Here is a 24631-nt window from a genome sequence, read left to right as displayed (position 1 = left end):
GCAATGTAGCAGGATACAAAATTAACGCCAAGAAATCCATGGCATTTCTATACACCAACAGTGAAATTACAGAAACAGAGACTAAAAAAGCAATTCCATTTACCATCGCACAAAAAAAAATTAAGATACCTAGGAATAAATTTAACTAAGGAAGTAAAGGACCTATATGCTGAAAACTACACGACACTGAAAAAAGAGATAGAGGAAGATGTAAAGAGATGGAAGAACATACCATGTTTATGGATTGGTAGAATCAACATCATCAAAATGTCCATACTTCCTAAAGCAATCTATAGGTTCCATGCACTCCCCATTAAAATACCAACGGCATATTTCACTGACCTAGAAAGAACTCTCCAAAAGTTCTTTTGGAACAATAAAAGACCCCGAATAGCCACAGCAATCCTGAGAAAAAAGAGTAAAGTAGGAGGGATCTCAATACCAGACTTCAAACTGTATTACAAAGCCACTTTTCTCAAAACAGCCTGGTACTGGCACAAGAACAGACATATAGATCAATGGAATCGAATCGAGAACCCAGATATCAACCCAAATCACTATGCTCAATTAATATTTGACAAAGGAGGCACGAATATACAATGGAGTTAAGACAGTCTCTTCAATAAATGGTGTTGGGAAAATTGGACAGATACATGCAAAAGAATGAAACTAGATCACCAATTTACACCATACACAAAAATAAACTCAAAATGGATACAGGACTTAAACATCAGATGGGAAACCATAAAAATACTAGAAGCATCCACAGGCAGCAAAATCTCAGACATATGCCAAAAGAACTTTTTCAATGATACTGCCCCTAGGGCAATGGAAGCTAAAGAGAAAATAAACAAGTGGGACTACATCAAAATAAAAAGCTTTTTTACAGCAAAAGAAACCATCAACAAAACAACAAAAAAGCCCACTGTGTGGAAGAACATATTTGCAAATATGTTACCACATATTTGCAAAGGTTTAACCTCCAACATCTACAGACAGCTTATACAACTAAATAAAAGGAAGATGAATGATCCAACTAAAAAATGGGCAATGGACCTAAATAGAATATTTTCAAAAGAAGACAGAAGGAAGGCCAAAAGGCACATGAAAATATGCTCAAAGTCACTAATATCCGAGAGATGCAAATCAAAACAATGCGGTACCATCTCACACCTGTCAGAATGGCCAACAACAACAAACCACAAGTGTTGGTGAGGTTGCGGAGAAAAAGGAATCCTCGTGCACTGCTGGTGGGAATGTAGACTGGTGCAACCACTGTGGAGAACAGTGTGGAGTTTCCTCAAAAAACTGAAAATGGAACTCCCATTTGACCCAGTAATCCCACTCTTAGGAATATATCCCAAGAAACTAGAAACACCAATCAGAAAGGATATATGCACCCCTATGTTCATAGCAGCACAATCTACAATAGCCAGAATTTGGAAACAGCCTAGGTGCCCGTCAGCAGATGATTGGATCAAAAAACCATGGTACATCTACACAATGGAATACTATGCTGCCATAAAAAAGAAAGAATTCTTATCATTTGCAGCAACCTGGATGGAATTGGAGAACATCATGCTGAGTGAAATAAGCCAATCAATGAAAGAGAAACACCACATGACCTCACTCATTTATGGATAATAAAGAACATTATAAACTGATGAACCAAAAGATAGATATAGAGACAATAAAGCAACAAGCAGACTGTCAAATTACAGCAGGTAGGGTAGGGAGATCTGGGGGAGATAATAGATCAACTGAAGGACTTGTATACATGCATATAAGTACAACCAATGGGCATAAAACTCTGGGGAGGGAGGGTATGTATGGAAGGGAGGAGGCAAAAAAAACCCAATAAAATATATTTTTAAAAAATTAAAATTAAAACAAAAACAAAAACAAAAAACAGAAAAGCTATATATGTATATTTGGACAATGAAATAAAGCCAAGGAGAAAATAGCAACCAAATCAACTAAATAACACCATTCCCATAAATCATGAAATGTAACTATGCTTTCTAAACTAATAAGAAATACTTTGATTCTTAACTTTTATCATATAATTTTCTAATAAAAAAAAAACCTGCTTGTTGCAGTGGAAAATACACTAAAAGATAAAAAAATAAATTATCCTAAAAGTTAGCATTTTGGTGTACTTACTTTTTTACAGTTTGTGTCTTTTTTCTTAATATTTACACAAAGATAGCCCCAGCCAGTTTGGCTCAGTGAACAGAGCATCAGTCCATGGATTGAAGGATCCCAGGTTCCATTCTAGTCAAAAGCACATACCTCGATTGCAGGCTCCATCTCTGGTCCTGGTCAGGGAGTGTGCGGGAGGCAACCAACTGATGTGTTGCTCTCACATCAATATTTCTCTCTGTCTCTCCCCCTCCATACTACCCTCTCTAAAAATCATTAGAAAAATATCCTCGGGTGAGGATTAACAAATAGGGTACCTAATACAATGAGACTGTCGTTATTTATTCCTACATAATTGGAAATTACATTACTTTTTATTTTTCTCTTATAAATAACACTCAAAAACATCCTTGTATGAAAATCCTCTCTGCTGTGGGACAGTGTCCTAGGAATGCATTGTGGGACATGAATTTTAACAACTCTTAAAATACATTGCCAGTGAGCCCACCACATTGCTCAGTAGTTAGCATCTACCTATGAACCAGGAGGTCATGGTTCAATTCCTGGTCAGGGTACATGCCCAGGTTGCAGGCTCAATCCCCAGTAGGGGTATACAGGAGGCAGCTGATCAATGATTTGCTCTCATCATTGATGTTTCTATCTCTCTTGCTCTCTTCCTTCCCCTCTGAAATCATTAAATATATTTTTAAAAACATAAACAAAAAAAGGACTATTTCTGTGGGATATTTTTCATACAGTGTGTATGTGGTAGCATCAAGTAATGGCAGTGACATGTTTACTTTTAAAAAACAAAAAATCCAAAACTTTAACTTTTAATGTTTAGAGTTAGATGCTTTAACAAAATGACTTAGAAAGGTCAAGCTTTTGAAACAAACACACTAACCTTCCTCACCAAATCTCACCCGCTGCCAGTCACCGAGAGATAACCCTGGTGTAATCTCCAGTCTCAGATAATGTTCCCCTCTCCATTTCTGGGAGTCTTATCTTGGAATCACAGAGTTCTTCCGTTGGCTTTTCTAAATATTTCCACTTCATGTGGGCTGCTAACCCTAATTAAACTCATTCATTTAATGAATCAATGGCTTTGGTTGTCTTTTTTAGCAAGCCTTGATAGCTAGCAATAGAATTGGCTGTTTTGTTCTCTCATCTCACAAAGCAAAACCCAGGAGAAAAGAGCACGTGGCGCTCACTGTCCCCTGTGACCAGGGACCTGTCCACACCCTCATCAGCAGGAGGTGCCTGACACTCTGGAAAGCACTCTCTACCCAGTGATCCTGGCCGGCACCGAGACCCACTCCCCTTCCCACTGCCTGCGATGTCTAATTTCACAGACAACTGAGCAGAGAATGCGTCAGAAATACTTTTAGGAAGAAGCTTTTTATTCGTATACAGAACATTTTAGGTCATATTCAAACATTTTTATAAAAAAGATTTAATGTGTTCTATGATAATGGTCACATGAAGATCATTTCAATACTGTACACTAATGTGTCTGCTGAATGAATGTTAAATAATTTCACAAAAGGGATGTCCATCTATTTAAGGAAATCTAGATTTCAATACCAGTAGACAATAAAGATGACAAGATTTTTTTCACGTATTGATTATTATAAATGACTTGCTATTAAGTCCATACATACTGTATTGGAAAAATTGTTTGGAACTGCCTGGTAATTTCATAGCAAGTTCCTAAATAGAGCCTTCGGCCTCTGACGTGTCTTAAGCAGGAACTACTATGAGTCACTTAGAGTCTGGCACCGAACAGGAAACACTGTAATTGCACCGGCTTTCCCTGGTAAGGGCGGCACAGCCCAGGAACTGCTACAACCTCCTGGCAAGAGCACCTGAGCAATCAGCTGGGGGCGGAGGTGGGGGGGGGGGTTCCTTTTTTAAAAGTGTGGGCATCCACCCAGCCCTGTGGCTGTGACGTTCCTGGCAGGGACACTGGCAGTGGGAAGAGTGAAGGTTCTTCAAACCGCTGAGCTCTCTGCTGCAATAGAAACTAGCAGACGTGCCCCAGGCCTCGGGTTTCCCGCCCTCCCCTCTTTCTCCGCCTGCACCAGTAAGTTTTTGTTCCAGGAGGCATGCAAAGAGAAACTTAAAATCTAACTGTCCTGTATTGTGTTTATAATTACCTGCTTATAAATGTATATAAATTACAAATAAATATATAAATACAGAAACAAAAATCCTTTCTTAGTAGTGGGTGAGAAAGGAGTTATATCGATAGTTAGGGATTTTTGTTCATAGAATAGCTTCATCATAAAAATGTGCATCTGGGATCTATGCTAATTTGGTGGTTTTCTACTACCAATCTCCAAACAAGCACCTGGCTACACCTTTAGACTTGGGGAGCCGTTCTAACCAGAAGTGTGAGGTCACAGAGGTCTCTCCTTAGAGCAGGGGCAGTAAAGAGGCCTCGAATGCCGACCGGGGTGGCGCACACTTACCTTGGATGTGCCATTCCTGACTTCAACTAAGACGCTTACTGGCACATCCAGATTTGAGTCCAAAGTCTATCACTCAGTAGCTGTGACCTCTTGGCCAAATTCCTTAATCTCCTTAAGTCTCAGTTTCCTCATTTGTAAAGCAGGGATCATAAAAATGCTTGACCTTACGGTTTTTTCCTTAAGGATTAATGTTAGTATTTAAAGCATGGTCTGGCACTTGATAAGCACTCAAACACTACGATTACTGTTGTTGTCATCTCCCATGACTGTTTTTAAAATTAAGTTGGTGGTTAAGACATTTTTCCAAGCGCAGGCCCTGGCAGCCGAGGAGATGAAAGGGGAGCTTCCAGGTCTGGCTGAGGCCCAGGCCCCACCTGCTCTGCCAGCAAACCCCACACCCAGGAGGCATCTTCAAAGAACCCCTAGGATGCCAGAGCCCGTTTTGAAAACCCCTGAAGAACCTTATTTACAAGTGAAAACAATGCCCCTCCTTTGAGGTCTGCTCTGCATTTGTTAGCCAGTTAGGCTTAAATAAGAAAGGTCATAGTCAGGGCGAAAAGGCCGCATTTAAGGCAGAAAAACACAGCAAAGAATGTGCCCTGGAAGTAAGACACTCAAAAGCAGGTGGTAAATTCACATGGTTACCTTAGAATAAAAATGTTTACATCGAGATTACTTTTGGCAAATAAAATAGGATTGAAATTCACTTCAGGTTAACTTGAGGGTAAAATGGATCCTTACTTAGCTTTGTATTTATATCTAACACATGGCTAGATTTAGTTAAAAGAAGTTAGGCAGAGCCCTAACCAACTTTGGCTCAGTAGATAGAGTGTCAGCATGCGAATTGAAGGGTCCTGGGTTCAATTCTGACCAGGTCCCCAGTGGGGTGTATGCAGGAGGCAGCCAATCAATGATTCACTCTCATCATTGTTGTTTGTCTTTCTCCCTCTCCGTCTCCATTACTCTCTGAAATCAATATACACTGAGTGGCCAGATTATTTTGACCACCTGATGTTTGTAGGCAAATCAGCTATAATTTCGCGCTGAAGTTGTTAGAGGGCCAGACCATTATAAATAGGGAAGCAGGTTGTTTACCATGACAGTATAAGTGATTTTTTTCTGAAGATATGGGTGCTATTCATCAGGCATGGTGTCAGATTCCTCGCATCACTTTTCAACATCTCGTGGAGTCAATGCCAAGAAGAGCCACAGTATTGAAGGCAAAAGGTGGCCAACTGAAGTACTAATAGGGTGGTCATAATAATCTGGCCACTCAGTATATATATACTGGAGGCCTGGTGCACAAATTTGTGCGCAGGTGGGTTCCTCGGCATGGCTGGGGATCAGGACCGATTTAGGCCGTCTTGCTCAGCTGCCATTGGGGCTGGAGAGGGTGGCTGTGGGAGCGCACTGATCAGCCGGGGGCAGCTCCTGTTTTGATCGTCTGCCTGGTCAGTACATGTTATAGCAACTGGTCAACGGGTCATTCTGGTTAGTTGCTTAGGTTTTTATATAGATAGATATAAAATTCAGCCAGAAAAAATAATGCCCAGTTGGTCTGGACTCATTCTTCAGTTATTCAACAATTATACCTCCTCAAGTAAGTAAAGTTTATATGAAATTCAGTAGTTTATTCTTAAACTTTCTAAGTTACATCTACGTGTCATGAAAACTTTTTTGCAGATCAATACTCTTGTCAATAGATTGTGCAGCAAACTTACAAAAGTGCCTTTCCAGTGGCTCTGAGGAGACATAACACTTTACTTCTCACCAAGCCTGGCTCTCAACTCTGAAACTAAAATACAAAGGCCTAAATATGTCCCGTAGTCCAAAATTCATCCCACAATGGAAACTTAAACCTAAACGATTATGATGGTACTCGATCACAGTCTATTAATCTTTTGTTTCACTGGCTTATGGCTTCTCCTTAATGGCAGGGTTAAGTTTGCTTTCTGTGTGCATATGTGGCTACAAAAATAAAGCTGACAATCTCTTAGGACATACAAAACGCTGGGTTTTGCCTTTGCAGCTGCCTTATTAATCATCTCCAACAACGAATTATGTTAATAAAGTCTAGAATATAAGGAAAAAGATTCTATTAAAAAGTAGGACATTGCCAAAACCGGTTTGGCTCAGTGGTAGAGCGTCGGTCTGCAGACTGAAAGGTCCCAAGTTCGATTCTGGTCAAGGGCATGTACATTGGTTGCGGGCACATCCCCGGTAGGGGGTGTGCAAGAGGCAGCTGGTCAATGTTTCTCTCTCATCGACATTTCTAGTTCTCTATCTCTCTCCCTTCCTCTCTGTAAAAAATCAATAAAATATATTATATGTATATAAAAAAAGTAGGACATCAATGACAGTATGATATATTGGAAAAATTCTTAAATCTGATTTTTCAAGTCACTTTTGTTATATAATATGTGCAGAAAATGTACTTTTACAGGGGAAAATCAGCTAATGCAACTTAGTCACTTTTTTGCTTGCAAAAAAATACTATGTCTGCTTATTTTCCCCAAAATGGCCGTTCTGAGGTCTGGATTACAGTCACAATCATATTATAAAGAAATTGCTTACATTCAACCTAAAAGTTCTAACTACTCTCTCAGAATATGACCTGAATGCCCTGGTGTCAGTGAGCGACAAGTGCCTAAAGAGCAAAGCCATCCCTGCTGCTCTCTGTGCGTCAGCGGCTGGAGTGGCAATGCTGGTCCCCTGGGCACAGTGTGGGAGGGCTGCGCTCCGGCTGTGGTGAGACAGTGAGGGTGTTGTGGTAACTTCACACAGCATGCAGTAAACTTTACAAAAAGCATTTTGGTAGCTATTTTTATGAAATTCCCTCACTCGTATTTTTAAAGTTCAAACATTGAGAACAAAATACTTCGCTGATGAGCATTTAATAATTGTTAGGACTTAAGCTGGCCTCCTGAAGAGGACACTGTCCGTCTCTGGGACAGGACGGGCTCCAACACTGGGCTCTGCATCTTTTTCAAAACAAGGATAAGCAATAACCATGCAGCCATGATATACATCTGTCTTGATGCATAAAGGAGAGGAGTGGCCTGGGCAGAGGGGCCTGAAGTTTTATAAGAATTTAATAGAAACGAAATATTTCTCACACCTTTCAGAATATGATCTAAAATGCAATTAGAAGAAAAAACTCTCATCTTCCTTGTAATACATTTTCTAAAGAGAACTGAGTCATTAAATTTATATATGGTAAAATTATACTGTATAAAAATCAATTATGAGATTCTTGAAAGCCTGGGATTAAGCAACATTAAAAATTTTATATCAAACTGTGAACAAAATATTGTCTTGGAGAAGCAAGTTTAATTTCATGTTAAGGGTAGTGCAGGCAAATTAACATTCTACTTTTAAGAAATATTTCTGGATGCTTTTCTTTAAAAAACTCTCTTTGAGCATTAGTTTTCCATATTAGTATTAGGCTTAAAATGAAAGTGAAACATTAAACTGGAAAAGGGTAGTCCAGTATGGATTCTGATGTTATTCTACAGACAGGAAGACACAGAATACTGTTTACTGTGAGTGAAAAAAATTTAAGGCCCTAAGCTCTGCTCAAATACAGTGCACCCCTCCCAGTGTCTACCATCATCCAGACCAGAATGTGGAAGGATATGAATCTCTGACACCGTGATTTCAACTCGACACAGCTCAGAGCGAGGAGGAGGAAGAGGAGGAGAGTTTCAAGCCCAGATGACCTGCTTTATGAACGTTAACAGAATAAGTTCAGAGATGGGATAAACACACCATGTCCTTGTTTCTAAGGCCCTTCTGTTCAAACAGTCCATGAGTGTGTAGTTAGCAGAGATACATACGTGCCGATGTTACAGCATAAGGCAGCCAGACACCACCTCATCAAGCAGCGTGAACATGGCTGGAGAAAGACTTAAAATCAGTTTTCATTCTTCTAAGGGTGACTTTGCCGGGCCGTCTCAGCTCATGATGAGACTCCATACAGCAGATGTAAATGTAAAGACCCTTCTGCTCATGAAAGAACTGAGATTTTAATTAGGATTGCAACTAAAACTCCTTTGTGCATCTATCAGTGCACGGTGTTATTATGCAACTATTGTAAACTCCGAAGAGTGGCCAGTGATGGCATCACCAAGGTGGAAGTCACTGTGGTCACTTGGGACTGAATGAGAACACCAACGGGAAGAACCTGGGAGGGTTCCCCTCAAAGAACGCTTATGGGGTCAAAGAGGAGTCAAAGGAAATTAGTCACGAACAGTGCCAGAGGCCGAAGAGGTGAGGAGCCAGCTGAGTCACTCATGGCCTTGAAGGGAGTAGTTCCTCCGGATACTGAAGCTCAGCCTGTATGCAGTGTATGGGGTGGATGGGCTGCAGATGCTGCTTCTGAGTCCCATCAGGCGTCCTTTCAGAATAGACCTGCCATCCCGACTGTGCAGTATCCCGTTAGAACAACAAAACTTGTCTAATCCCTTAGGATCGGACCATCTGCTCTTATTAATTTCAATCTTAACCTGAAAAACTATTGAAACTATTTTAGATCACTTAAATTGTCTTGAATAGAAATTTTTTCTTTGAGAAATTTTGTAGCGTTTATGAGTCAAACTGGCAACACAGGCTGTGGAGTAAGATCTCAGCCCTGCTCCCCATAGCATTGTGACATGTGTGACTGAAAGCCTCCTATTGGGAGAGACTGAGTGACACAAAGGCCACCAGGTTGTCCTCAGTGTGTCACAACGGGGAGTCACATGCTTGAAACAATGCCACAGGCTCCCAGGTCCATTGGCTAGTCTTTGGTCTTGGGAATGTTTCAAAAGAACCTTGTTCAGACCAGACACGCTGGTCAGTACCTCACAAGCTCAGCATTTTCAGGCTGTGGCCGAGTAACTGACAGTCCACTGCACTGACACCTTTTATAAATGCAGGCATCAGTGAGACTCCCAAAGCCTCCAGAGTCAATGTCATGTGCAATTAGGGTTGAAGAGCTTCTTTATTGCCAGCATATCGTTTAACACAGGATACACTGGCAATAAAGGGTCTAGAATTAGAAAGACAGTTTTATTGGCAAGTGAAGTCTCTTCTGAAGACTCTTATTATTTAGGCACCAGGGAATGTGGAGGGGCACCTTGTATACTGGGATGTGGGGTTTAATGGCATTCTTATGGAAGGTCTTACTGTTTAATCAGAGCCCCTGGTATTAATTCTTACTGCTCCTCTACACCTGTAACTCTGGACAGGACAGAAAGGTGGGGAGATGGTGCAGGCAGGAGTTAAGGACGGGGCCAGCAGCCCGCAGCCTCCAGCCCGCAGCCTCGAGTCCTAAGGGAAGCTTTATCAGAACACAGCCATGCTCTCATATACTGCTTCTGGCTGCTCTCGTGGTGTACCAGCAAAGCTGACTAGCTGCGATAGACCTTGTCGTCCACAAAGCAAAAGTATTTATTCTCTGGTCTTCTTAGATTCCAGTCAGCTGACTTAGAATCCCACTGAAAGCAAACTATAAAACAAACACCACATACACACACCCCCACCCCCCAAAAAACACGAGATGAGTGGGATTTTGAGCACTCACATGAATGCTAATAAGAGATTTTTGGTGAAGTGCAAATTTGCTTTGCTAAAAAACACATGAAAATTAAGGAAAGGTACATAAGCTACCACTTTCCTTAATAAGCACCTGGGATGGGGACTCAGCGTGGCTTCACCCTTTGAGAGGAGGTGCCGTTCTTTTCCTGACTGGCACTTTAGGAACAAAAAGCTCTCACTGCACTGCTTTCTCGAACAGGAAAGCCCTGCGAAGTGAAAGGCCCTTCATCCAGGCCGACCCCACTAAGTGTCAGCTTCCCCAGTCCTCACTGGTTCTGAAAAAGAGCTTGTGTAACCCTAGAGTGGTCCAGCAGAGCGAGAATGAGGAGGCACCTAGAAAGTAATATATTCCTGTCCCAGGAAAAGATGCAAGTGGGTAATATAACACTTCTATTTGCCAGTTAAGTGAAAAATATTACGGTCCATGCAAAAATTTAATGGCAACAAATATTTTCCCCCAAAGACTCAAGACATGTTTTCAAGGTGAAATTATTTTTATTATGTCGAAGGGGAAACAATGAATGCAAAGTGCTGTGTGTGCACTAGCTTACGTCCATCTGCACGGTTCTATTTTTAGTCATCCTACCTGTCTACTCCTCCCAATTACTCCTGCTTTTCAAAACCTCTGAAATGAAGGGCCTTTTTGATCAAGTTACCTGTGTGGCTAAACTTGCATCTTGTCCCATCCCATGGCCTGTAGAGCAGTGTTCAGCGTGACCTCATTCCCCATCCCAAGGACTGAACATGAGTCCGTTGAATACACGTGTGCCCACAGACGGAAAGGGTGTGGTACCGCTCTGAGTGTGCTGTGTCACCAACAGCAGCAGAGCCGACAGACAGCCTAGGGCGTCCCGGCTTCCAGAAGGCAACTGCAGGATTCTAACCACCACCTTTTAACTTACTCAATAAAATCTTACATGGAGGCACATTTATGATCACCGATGAGAAACTACACACATCGAAAACTAGCTGTTTATGTCATCTTTAAATAACGTCTTCAGTGCCCTTTGCCATGATGAAGATCCGGCCAGGGATCAGGCCTCTCGGAGGCTGATCCATCCTGTAATTGCTGCTCTTTGAAATGAGCTAGCTGTGTTATCTAATGGCTTAGGAGACAGTTACTTGACAATTAAGCGTGTAACCTACTTCGGAGAATTGTCCATGTCTCTATGTAAATACCACCATCCCAGTTTAGTAAACCAAGTGGGTGAGTCAAGATGGGGGGCGGGGTGACAAGTTCTAAGCTCCACAAATCCTTCACACAAAGGCTTGTCTCATGTGGTAAATGTAAATGCCATCACCTCGCATGCCTCTTCACAACATGGCAACTAAACCTCCACCCAGCACCTTCGTCAGGAACCACTCCTCCGGGTTTCCTTCGCTTTCCACATCTTCCTCGCATACACACAGAGTTTGGACATCTGTGTTAGTGTTGGCCACACTAGTCATTTCAAAACAAGTATTTTGCAGCAAACAACCAACAATCTTGTCACTTAAGTATTCCGAGTTATGGAGATGGTGCATATTTAAGACCCTTGCAATGAGCTCTCTAGTAACTGCCAGACTGGGTTTGGTCACTGTGTCTGGCTATGGCCACCTAGGGGTGTATGGGGGAAAGGGTCCCGAGGGTCCAGGATGTGCTTGACAACATAAAACTACTTCTAGACAAAATATAGCTTGACAGCTGTATTGGCAGCTATTAGATACTAGCAGGCAAAATCCTTAAGTTACTGATATCTTTTAAATAATCATTCACTTAATATTGAGCTCAGACTATGTTCCAGGTACTGTATTTGAATATACTTTGTGGTCTCTAATTTCAAAGTTTTCCCTAACCTAAAGTGCTTACTGAATATATGTTTGATGTAGGGGAAGAATATTATAATGGAAGTTCAGGGGCCTTGGGTCCTAAAATTCATGGCAAAGTCACCATAGCAACCTGTCTGGGAATTAATTCTTTATTACTCCTAAAGTTTCTTTCAACCTAAAAACAAACAAACAAACAAAACCCCACCATTACCTTAAAACCATGTTATATGGTTTCCTCTTAAGAAATAAAAGTCTTTCAACTAAGAACCTAACACTCACCTAACTGTGTGGGAAGATCAATGCTTTCATACTGCCAAACTGGTTGTGCTGGAAAAAAGTGTCCGGCTGAAGGTCAGGGCAGCGAGGAAGCCGTTTCCTTCCCTTAGTTCCCGTAACAGAGACCTGTGGTGCGCTTTCCTTTCCGTCTTCAGTACAGAACCCAGGGGGTTAAGACAGAGCCTGAGCCCGGAAGGACCTCTGCTTCTCATCTAACCATCGATCCAGGAATCCCATTTCCTATACCAGCCTCCACACATTGTCTGTGAGGACTTGTAGTGAAAGAAAAAAGTTCAAGCAGCAATTTTTTCCATAAAGTGATACATGATTTCTAATGTAAACTGTACCCTTTTTGGTGTCAGAATATCCCCCATTGGATATTTGTTTTTAGTAAAACAAAGCAAACCACTGGCAACTCTCACAGTCTGAGGAGTTTAAAGCACAGCGTCTCCCACAGAAATGCTGGCCAATACTGCCAACGAACAGTACCGCATCCGGAACAGCTCCGTGCACACGGGGACTTTCCTGAAGCAATCCCGTTTCATCTCGGCGTTATTAAAAACTGCCTTTTAATCTTGGGAAGTGGTCTCAGCTTAAGCCTGGACCCACACGGAATGCTCCCAATTCTTCTGCCTCATGACAAAGCGGTGGGGCTTTAGATGCTACATGGGCATCCACCCCGTCTTCACCTCGCCATTCTCCAAACTATCTAAATCGTGACTCTCATCCCTTAGCCAAGCCTGACCATCCGGTCCTTTCTGTGATCTTCTTTGTTCTGTTAACACCACAAAAACCTAAATAACTATTGTAGTTAGTATGTTTTCTCATATTACTCAAGTTTTAAAGACATGAAATTTACATAGTTACTTATAATCCATTAGTATAACATGCAGTAAATATGGGATAAAGTGATTGAGCTTTGCTTTTCAATCCATTCTCCAAATTATAAGTGTAAATTACAGGGGAAATACTTTGTTTCTAAAACCTGTAGAGAAACCTTCAAGTCGTCATGATGGGCACGTGCTGGTTAGAGCCACTCTGCTCCAGAGAGCTCTCCACGCAGTGTGAGAAGTAGTTGGAGGTGCTTACATGTGCTTCTCTTCATATAAAAATACACAAGCAAAACCCGTTCAAACTTATAAACCTCAACTACAAAGATAACTGAATTGTACATAAGTCAAAGTTACAAAGGTGTCCCCCACCCCAATTAGCCTAATTGTGTACATTTTGAATGCAAACAACAAACAAAAAGAATGAAAAAATCAAGAGTCAACAAAATTCACAAGCCAGAAGCAGTTTAGTGCTCACAAGTTTATATTTTTGGGTTTGATAAAGATTCTTGTGTATTTTCTAAATACACGGACAAACAGTCTTGGAAGTTTACATACACGTCTTAGGACACTTATACTAGGTAGGTAAATTACATTTAAAAATTGGTCTTCGTAAAAGATCTTACCAAAGAGCTTTTACAAACAGCAGGCAGAGAAAGTGTTCTTTTCATGTTTACAGTGTTAAATGCTGACTCTCCCATTTCATAACGGCCTCAACCACCCTCTCCTCAACCCGGTGTTTCGGGTAGCCAGTGTGCTCCAGAGCTCCATCCCCAGCTTCTCCCCACAGCCTGGCTGCCTAGAGCTGGCGCCGCCGGGAGCGGGGCCACGGCAGGAGCAAAGCTTCCCCCCACTCCCGAAAGGGATGCAGAGAAGCCCGTACCATAGTGAAGTTTAAGGATCTGGGTGACTGACGGCACAAAAGCTGGGGTTCATGTTTCTTTCCTCATTTAAAAATGAAATGCCGCTCTGAGGCTGGGTGTCTGGTTGGAGGCAGGTGGCGCAGCAGTGGCTGCGGGGAGGACGTGCACCTGGGGACCGTGGGGAGAAAGGCGAGACGCTCGATTCCTAAGAGCTGTTCTAAGGGAAATGTCTCCTCAGGGGACTCCTTAAGAGTGAACTCCAAAAGCTGTTGCATGAGGCCCACTGGAGCCCCCAGAAGGGCTGGGCTCGGAGGGGGCGCAGGGAGCAGCTCGGCCTGGGCCTGGCCCCGCAGGGAGCCTTTCCTTCTGTAAAATGGAGACAATAGCACCTACCTTAGAGAGAACAGATCAAATAAAGCGCAACGGCACGTGGAGGCACTAAAAAATGGTAGCTTCTGGAATTATTATTCAGAAAAATAAACTCTTCATTCTATGTTGACAAAGTCCTAAAAATATAAGTAAAGCTTATCAAAGTTTTAAAATTTGTGATTTTAAAAACCCATCTCATCATCCTTTCCCATGATTTCACTGCTCCAGTTCTTCTCAGGCCTTTCACACTGTGTTGGAGTGATAGTTTCTAAGCCCTGGTCCTTCCCCGAGATTTTCTCTCTCCCCTTCCTCATTCCTTCTTTCCCTCTTGGCTCCCGACTATTGCTGAACAACTGCCAGTGTTCTAAGCACCTGACGTGAGTCTATGCATCACCTCATTCTTCTCATCAGGATGGCTCTACTCAAACCAGTGAATGTTTCCCCCAAATTTCAAAGCTACTCATGACAGTTCAGTTTTCCTTCCTGTAACATCTCTTCTTTTTCAGCTTTTAGTTTCTGTGGTACTGAAATTTAGCAAAACGTCCAGTGACTATGAAAAATGAGGGCCAAACTCTGACCGACAGTGTAGGGACCGTGTGGCGGTGACTGTCAGAAGCCTAAGAAACAGTGCATGACCTTGATTTAGCTGAGAGGGTCTGTACTACAGTGAACAGGAAAGAGGCAGTTCATGCTCTTCCCCTTCATTAAAATTAAAAGCTCTGAAATATTTTTAATTTTAAGTAATAAGAAAAAAATTCAGCAAATGTGTAACACACAGTTCTGCCAGGGCCCCACAGACCAACTATGGGTATTCCGTGTTACCTCTGAGACCAACCCTAAGTTCTTAGCATCTCAACTTCCTGAAGTTGTACTGTAAGTCAGAAAAAGAACATACTTAAAAAAATAGAAACATCCAGTAGTATACCTTAGTACTAAAACTAGTTTTTAAAAATGATCTAGAAGGGTAAAGGCAGTCCCTCAAGATTACGGAACAAATAAATTAGGGAGTCAGCAAGTAGAAAAGTTTGTCAGTTCTGTTTCTTGTGAAACGCTTGAAGAAATTTTTATATAGGCTGAGGCTAATATATTCAAGAGTATAAACATTTTTCCTTTGGATTGCCTTTCTAAAAACAATATGGTAAAGTAAATATAGTCCGATCTGTCATAACACAACATAAAACGCAATGGACAATCATAGAATATCTTAAATTAACAGTAACAAGCCATCTACATCAAACCTTGCCTCCAACTAAACCAAGCAAAAGCACAACAATCCCGTAGTGTACCACATGTGTATTTCCATTTACTGTATGCAATCTAACAGAAATTTGGTCATAATTTACCAGATATACATAAATGATTAAGTAGTAAAGAAAATTCAACTTAACGAGAGTAAATTCATACCTTGGGAAAAGTAAAAAGTACATTAGAGTGTAAAGCCCAGTCCAGTTTCTATGCAATAAGTGACCTGCAGTCTAATAAAGCAGATTTAGCAACTTTCAGATATATATCTTTTCTCTTTAATATATATTTATATATAGACAGATCTACCGATTGTAAACTATGGTTTATTTTAAAGGAGGGGGATAAATGGGATGAAAGAAATCTTTATACTATACTTACATATTCACAATGCAGAACATTTTATGCTTAAAATACTTTTTCATTCATAGTATCTTTACCCAACTAACGTCTACTTTGGACCCCACCAGAACTACATTTTACTTATTTACCTAGAACATTGAGAATAAGATGTGTACTCTTCAGTCTTAAAAACCAAACCAAACTATTTGTGTCAATTTTATAGTTATGCAGAAACTATAATAAAGTTTAGATAATGAAAGATGCATCTGACCATGTAACTGTACTTTATATCTTTGATTTATCTGGGCAGAAACATCAATGTCTAGCATTTAAGCATCATTTTACTGAAATCAAAGATAATGAGAAAGTAGGTCTCTTAGAAAAGTATCAATGTTTCGGCCTTGATCAAATGGAGCACCACACAGCAGGAAAATATGCTCAATCTCTATTTAAAAGAAAGCTGAAAATTTGATATCCCTCACTCGATATAATATACAATATGTTCCTGATAATGTTGTGCATATTAATTATGTGACATCTTGCTGTCTTACAATTAGCTAATTCATCTATCATCAGGCTAAGTAAACCTGAAAATTTCTACTTTATATCACTCCTTGTCTCCTGAAAAATTCAGTTAATCATAAATTGTAAAGCCTCAATATTTTATTTGTAAGACTTTTGTAGATCACTGAATCAAGGTGACTACTACCAAGACTGCATAACAAGGTGTAGTGACTAAGGAATTGAAAAAAATAATTGTCTATCATAATTTTAAAACACTGAATATCCCAGTAAATATGAAACAAAAGAGAATGCAATTTTTGTGTTAATTTTAATGGTAAAAGGGCACAAGAGTAAAAACCTGATAGTTCATTTATATTGCATAACAAGCTAACCAAACTGGACATGGAGGATAAATCATAAAACAAATCATTTTACTTATTTTTCTATGACTCTTCTTTCAATCAGATTTCTGTCTTTTCAAATAGGACTGAGGTATAGTACACTGGCAAAAATAAAAAAAGGCAAACAAGAATAGTGCCAAAGTAACAGATACCCAAAACCGAATACCATGTCAGAAAACGTCATATAGAACCATTTTGTCAGATTAGAGCAGCAAGAGGAAGTGACTTCTAAATCATAATCATTTAGTGGTATTTGTCAACTTCGTCACGGTAACTTTACAACATCATTCTTCATTTGTGAAGTAGTAAAATTCATGTCAAAAAGGAAGGGGGAATGGAGGAAGTCAATTAGTTCATTCCAATAAATTACCTCTCCAGTTCTTATAAACATGCCCATCAGCACAAAACTGAGAAATAATACCTAAGACTAGAAGAGACTTGGTTTAACTTATGAAGCAAATCAAAACGGAAAATACAGAAAAGTACAACCAATGGGGTTGAAAAGGCCCCTCGCTGAAAATCTGTATTAAAAAAAATAAAATTAATAAAAATAAAAATAGAAACAAAACTCTACTAGTACAAACTAGCCTGAGTGGTTTGGTGGACAGAGTAGTTGGGCCAGCTGTCAATGTATTCTCATAACTGGATTTTCTTCATTCCGGTTAACTGGTACGTAAACGTCAGCTCTTTACAGACAGGTAATCCATTTTCATTAGGACCCAAAGAGTTACTGTATATCCTATAAATAAAAAATATTTTTACTTTGATAACTGACTGAAGATGTGGGGACTCCATGTAATCCAACCACAAGGTTGGTTGCTGTCCAGTCCTGTGCAAATATAAAAAAATTTTGCTATAAGGCTTTGACCCTACAGTTTTCACAGCAACTTAACTACCATCCAGCATGTACCATATTTTGCAAGCCTTCAAGTTCAACAATTCAAATTGTCGCTTCATATTACGACCCAATGCAGCATCCTTGAGGAGTAGAGTAGGACAGTCAATCATCCTGAGACATACAGACGTCTCCCAGCTCGTCCCATTGTGACGGGTGGTTCGGATCTTCTCCATCATCAGCCAGCTCTTCTTCAGCTTCTCCCCCTTCGTTCTCCTCGTACTCTTCATCCCGATGGAAATCTGTATCCTCTCCCTGAACTACAATTTGTTGCCTTCCTGGCCGTGGTTTATCTGCACAATCAACACAAATACCATAGCGTCGAGATCCATGTCTTATTCCAACACTGGCAGCTAATATGAAGATCTTCTTACACACCATACATTTGTATTTTTTATCCTTTTTATGCACCTAATTGAAGGGGGGAAAAATCCAATAAGGACGGTATAAACAATTGAATGCATTTGAACCACTCAAATCACCAGTTGAACCGTGAGTGAATATACCATTTTTTGCTGTATGAGGCTCAGTATCAGACTATAAATCATATTTTCTGTTTAAAGCTATTTAATAATCAGCCTTCCTTAAAACTGCAGGTAACAGTGTTAAAATGCCTTAAATTTTACTGACATTAACATAGTGTAGCTCAAAGATCAGTTATATTTAAAGTTACTTACCAGGGAATGTCTTTTTACATGCTCTCTGCGAGTAAACAGTTTTCCACAAATATCACAGCTAAAGGATCGGACTCCCGTATGAATGAGCAAATGCCTTTTTAGTGTTCGTCTGTATTTGGCTACATAGGTACAATGAGGGCATTTCAACTTGTTCAAGTTTAGAGATGATTCACCTTTGAGAATAAAAAACACACAGAAAAGCACTTATAATAAACAGAAAACTTGCTCTCAAAAGCTTACCTATCTTTGAGAACAGGGATTGTTGTAGGGCTACTACTGATTTAAAAACAAAAACAAAAACAAAAAACCACAACTCAGATGTTTAGTTGACTAATACTTGCCATTTTCCCAGGTTTCTTGTTTTGGCCAAGATTCAGGCAGCAATCCATACTTGAAATCGTTTGCAGCACCTGGTAGCAATCCATACTTGAAATCGTTTGAAGTACCGGGTAGCAATCCATATTTGAAATCACTTGATGGGCCAGGCATCAGGCCATACTTGAAATCATGTGAAGTACCTAATACAATTGAAAAATGATTTCAATGTAATAATGGTAATAAAGATCTGTCTTTTGCTGGAATTAAAAAAAACACACATGATAAATGAGAATTAAGATAGAAGAGCTTAATTTAAAATAGCTAAATAAAAAGACCTCTACATTTTAATCTAAAACTGGCATGTCTTTATATGTTATTACCTAATTATAATATCCTGATTGGCAGACATCTTAAACAGAAAACAAAATAAGTTTAAAATACAATTCAACCATAGGGGGAAATTCAGTGAAGTAAATCTAAATACTATTTAATGGTGTGTGGAGGCCACCATGAAAATACTCTTTCAAACATATTCAACACAGAACCATCTTAAAATACAATAGTTACTCTTCCTAATTATCCCATCATTTCAGACCCCCCCCACCCCCCACAAGCCCAGCAGCGGAACCAGACAGTCTCCTCCTGTCCCCCAAGCAATCACACAGTCTTGTTTTAGACTAACTGGTTTAGAAAAATGGATGAAGGATGAAAAATATAAACATAGAATAAAACCAAGATAGCGGCATAGGTAAACACCTAAACTACTCTCTCGCACAATTTCAAAACTACAACTAAAAGACAAAACGGACATCATCCAGAACCACAGGAAGGCTGGCTGAGTGGAAATTCTACAACTAGAAGGAAAGAGAAAAGCACACTGACACTCAGGGGAGCTGCAGGAGGCAGAGGTACTGAGATGTGTGTGCGTGCACAGAGGACTGACAACTGAGTACACAGCTTGTTTTCCCAAGCAGGAGGAAGACAAAAGCTCCCGACTGCGCTTAACTCCAGTTCTGGGTAAGACTCTGGGGAGCCAGACTCATATGTGGTGCAACTGGACTGTTAGGATAGAGAAAAGCACACTGAGACTCGGAGGAACTTGTGAAAGGCAGAGGTACCGAGGCGTGCTCGCAGTTAATCTGCAAACATATCTGGGTCCTGGGAACCTTCTCGGCACCCGGGTCACTCCCAGCCGGCCATCAGAGAGGGGATGGGGAGGGATGGGGGGGGGAGAAGGGGCTGAGCCTGGGACCAGAAGGGTGAGGGGTCTCCCTTCCTAAGCCAAAGCTTGGGCTGAGGCTTTAGGCTTGGGAAGGGGCCGAGCCTGGGATCAGAGGTGCCAGGGATCCCTTTCGCAAGCCTAAACCTTGTGATGGAGGCTATAGGCTTGGACAGGGGCCGAGCCTGGGATAGGAGGGAAGGGGGGAAAAAAAAAAATCAATGAAAACGTATGTTCAGGTGAGGATAAAAAGAAAAACAAAGAAATATCATATCCTATGAAAGACACATCTTGAAAATGCCTAAAGAAAGTTGTCATTTTTTCATGGTGAAGGGACCGGAGTCTGTGCTGATGAAAATATCTTGGTGGCTGCAGCAGTGGGGTGATGGGGCTGGTGTCTTACTGAAAAGGGAGGCCAGACTGCGGCTTAGGCCCGCTCCCGATCAGGACATCCCCTGAAGGCTCCTAGGATGTGAGAAGGGGAAGGCTGGGCTGAGGGACCCCTCCCCAGTGCACAAATTTTGTGCACCGGGCCCCCTTCTATATTTATGAGCTTGTCATTCTTCTGTAAAGAAAGCTTTCCCTTTCTAATTGACTCACAATGTATTCATGTAATTCTGTAGAATGTTCATGAATTCGTTGTTTCCCAAAGTACAGCTGATATACCAGGTAAATATTACTATTTAGAATTAACATTTTCTGTAGCCAGCAACAACCAATTATTTTATATCAAAGCTAATTCAAATACATTAATCATTTTAATAATTACCATCCTCATGCTATCTATACTTTAACAGAAATCATAATTACTTTTGATACTGAGAGTTTTATTTATTTTTAAAAAAATATATTTTATTGATTTTTTACAGAGAGGAAGGGAAAGATAATAGAGAGCTAGAAACATCGATGAGCGAGAAACATCGATGAGCGAGAAACATCGACCAGCCGCCTCCTGCACACTCCCTACTGGGGATGTGCCCGCAACTCAGGTACATGCCCTTGACCGGAATCGAATCTGGGACCTTTCAGTCCGCAGACCAACGCTCTACCACTGAGCCAAACCGGTTTCGGCTGATACTGAGAGTTTTAAAATGTCCACTCAACAAAGGAGAAATACCTATCTATTTTTATTTACCAGGCTTCAAAGTCCATCATAATCACAGACTCCACAGATGAAAGTACTTACACATAATCCTCTCCTTTAAGAAAAAGAAACTGCAGTAGGTCCTTAGTAAACATGTATACAAACACTTCCCAAGCCTCAAATCCTCTTAAATGTATTCTTTTTAAATTCTTACTGTACAGGGCGGAGGGGGGTTAAAGGGACACTGTAATACTGTCGACAACAAGACCTGCTGTGCCTACCAGCATCGCCTCCATCCTGCCCCAAGCTGGCTTCTGCCAGCACGTTTGCGTTCGCATTCCTGTCACAGTCTGGCCCGGAGAGCAGAGCACCATCCAGATCTGAAAGACATGGAGAAGAATCTGTTATTACAGCCACACCACAGCGCCACCCACCACCACTCCCTGCGGGAACTGTTTCTTGGGCACACAGAGCGGCTGTCTGCCAGTGCTAAACACCTGCTCAACGCCATGAGGCACGAAGGGCAGGCCGTGACTGTCACCCACAGGAGTAGGCCGCTCAGCAGCCAGCACGGCGTCCTGGAGAGGTGTGGGCGACAGCGCCCGGTGCCCTGGTGCTCCAGCTCCATCTGCTACTGGCTACATGAGCCAGGACAGTTTCCTCACATGCATCTACTTGTATCAGATTTGATGGAGAGATTAGGTTAATGCAAACCAACTGTTATAATTATGATATCTAACACACAACAGATGATAACTATTGCTAGTACTAGATGTATAAAACATCGTATGGCTCAGAGGTGAGAAGGACCATTTAAAGCTAAAATAAAAAGGAAGCTATCAAATAGAGGCCATTCCCAAGAGTTCATAGTGAACTATGGAAAGGATGTGATAGAAAGCATACATAGAAAAAGCACACTAACATGTTAACCCCTTTAAATCTGTTCCATCTGTTCCATCCGTTCGTTTCTCTACCACTGCCTGCAACTGGCACTAGTCTTTACTCTCCTGATTAGTGAGTAAATCACTCCACCAGTTCCTTGCTTCCCAAATACAGTGCTGCCACCACCACACTCTTCCCGCACACTGCAGGAGACCTTCCAAAAACATCAATCTTTACGTTGCTCCTTTACTTAAGATCGCCCATGGTTAACCACAGCTTTTACGATAATCTTCAAACTCCTTAGTTTAGAGTCCGAGGTAATGTTTCAGGTGCCTGCTTAGGAATCCAGACTCACCCACTGGCACAATCTACTCCCTCAAATGAAGTGCGTTTCTGAAGACAGTGTTAAAATGCTGCTTACTATCGACTGTCTCTCCTCCATCTTCTATTCAAGACCCACCCTTGGTATCACCATTCTGTACTGCTCCGATTCCCAATAGTAAAGGTTAAAAAGTTTATGGTGGGAAAATATAATCATACAATAAAACACCGCCCAGCAGTGGTGCTAGTGCAGCTATAAAGCCAAACCACGCACCAGATTGGTACCATCATACTAAGAGGCCAGTAGGATAACATACTTCCATAATGACTGAGAGAAGAATAGTTTAATTGATCCCAAGTAGACACAAATAGTCATGTAGACTCCTGCAGGCTTCAGCAAAGAATTTGGCCTTTTTTTTTTTTTTTTTTTTTTGCTAAGAGCAATAAAATGTTTTAAACAGGCTGTTAATCTCATTTGTCTTTTAAAAAAAATAAATAAATAAACGATTCCTGGTGTTGTAAGAGTGAATTAAAGAAGGGCAAGAGGAGACACAGGGCTGAAGCCAGTTTGGTTCAGTGGATAGAGCATTGGTCTGCAGACTGAAGGGTCCCAGGTTCGATTCCGGTCAAGGGCATGTACACTGGTTGCAGACACATCCCCGGTAGGAGTTGTGCAGGAGGCAACTGGTTGAAGTTTCTCTCTCATCGATGTTTCTAGCTCTCTATCCCTTTCCCTTCCTCTCTGTAAAAAAATCAATAAAATATATTTTTTAAAATATTGTAAATGATGTTCACCTAATGTTGATGGTAATTTCTGAGTGAGCAATTTGGCTTTTTTCCTTTTATTTTTGTATTTTGTATTTATTCATTTTGTATTTATTGTCTGGATTGTTTATAGTCAATATGTTATCTTTTTAAAAAAAAATAAAAGTGATTAAGTTTAAAAAAACAGCCCTGATATTAAAATATAAAAGGGAAATCCATAATGAAATGTTCTTGTTTATTAGAATAAAACTATATGTCACATGTGTATATGTATAAAATATGCATAACAAATAAAAAACTTTTCAAGAAATGTTAAATGCTATTAAATAATATGCCCTTTGCAACATTACTAGTTTAGTTGTAATTAATAATGTTTGAAGAATAATTTCTCAGTTTTCAGGTGTATGGCACTAAACATATCCATACACTGAAAAATAAGTGAAACTCAGTAACTTTGTTTTCCTATGAAAAGTTAAATGTATTTTGAAATTCAAAAATAAAATTCAAATCATTATCCAAACAATGTTATTAAGTTTCTCACTATCTTTTAAAAACAGTAATTCTGAAGCATAGTCTGCTTAGAGGGTGCTTTGTCAACAGGTTTGTAAATATGGGGTATTTTCATTTATGTAAAGTTCTACAGTGATTTGTTGAAAGCTTTCCTCTGCTGTTTCTTAAAACAGACATCTCCTGTCTTCTACCTCATCTCCAACGTATTAGAACTTAATTTGTAATCTTTAATCCTAATGGACACTTAAGTATAAAACAGCAACAATAGATGGCTAGTGCAGTCTTCCTGTGTGCCTATTTCCTCTCCACACAGAACCACACCCGTGCTGGACGGTAAATCTCTCTGGAGAGGTCCCAGCTACTTGGTTCTTGGTATTAAAAACAAACCTCAGCACAGGTGAGCTCTGCCAGGCTGACAACAGTTTTCCTAAGTAGCATGTGTAATGCATGAGCAATACATCACATCACTTCTGGACCTTAAGTGGCACCAGCCAAACTGCCTAGCAACTCATTTCTCATCAGTTTCGTTGATGTGAGTGGGAGAGAAGCCAGGAAACCAACTGTTCACATGATCTAGGGACGAACTTGCTTTGCTGGAAAGCAAAGGCAGTAGGTCTTCCTCACCAGCTTTTTTCTCTAAAACTGTAAGATTAAAAAGTAAACTCTTTAACATATTTGCTTTTCTAACATTCATGACTTTGCTATGGAAATCTTTCACTTCACTTAAACTTAGCAAAAAGGGCTAAGATCTCTCTACAATTGTCAGACCTTTTAAAGAACTATTAAAAGGTTAGTTTCACAACAGCTCTTTCTGAAAGGTAGCAGGTATTATGTGTGCTGTGTAATGATTCAAATAATCAGAGTTAAATGATAAGCCATTGCCAAGACCGGTTTGGCTCAATGGATAGAGCGTCGGCTTGGGGCCTGAAGGGTCCCGGGTTCGATTCCGGTCAAGGGCATGTACCTTGGTTGCGGGCACATCCCCAGTAGGGGGTGTGCAAGAGGCAGCTGATCGATGACTCTCTCTCATTGATATTTCTAACTCTCTCTCTCCCTTCCTCTCTGTACAAAATCAATAAAAATATATTTAAAAAAAATAAAATAAATGATAAGCCATGTATAATTTCTTTTATT

The 24631-nt window shown here is 40.6% G+C and overlaps 1 protein-coding gene across 3 annotated transcripts in view; it reads right to left on the bottom strand.

The window, feature by feature from the left end:
• Positions 1-13571: 13571 nt before the first annotated feature.
• Positions 13572-24631, bottom strand: part of ZBTB10 (zinc finger and BTB domain containing 10) — a 28149-nt gene continuing 17089 nt past the window's right edge. For 2 of the 3 annotated variants that reach the window (XM_045581541.1, XM_036437292.2), the window contains 4 exons: positions 21301-21399; positions 18740-18916; positions 18399-18571; positions 13572-18132 (listed from right to left, as the gene is read on the bottom strand). In XM_045581541.1, the coding sequence (XP_045437497.1) occupies positions 17827-18132; positions 18399-18571; positions 18740-18916; positions 21301-21399 (755 nt within the window). In that variant the 3' untranslated portion in view covers positions 13572-17826. The remainder of the gene's footprint in view (positions 18133-18398; positions 18572-18739; positions 18917-21300; positions 21400-24631) is intronic. The other variant, XM_045581540.1, reaches the window with a different exon arrangement.

This window comes from Pipistrellus kuhlii, unplaced genomic scaffold, assembly GCF_014108245.1.
Source record: "Pipistrellus kuhlii isolate mPipKuh1 unplaced genomic scaffold, mPipKuh1.p scaffold_m20_p_14, whole genome shotgun sequence".
Classification (NCBI taxonomy): domain Eukaryota; kingdom Metazoa; phylum Chordata; class Mammalia; order Chiroptera; family Vespertilionidae; genus Pipistrellus; species Pipistrellus kuhlii.
This window is presented reverse-complemented; position numbering and strand designations above follow the sequence as displayed.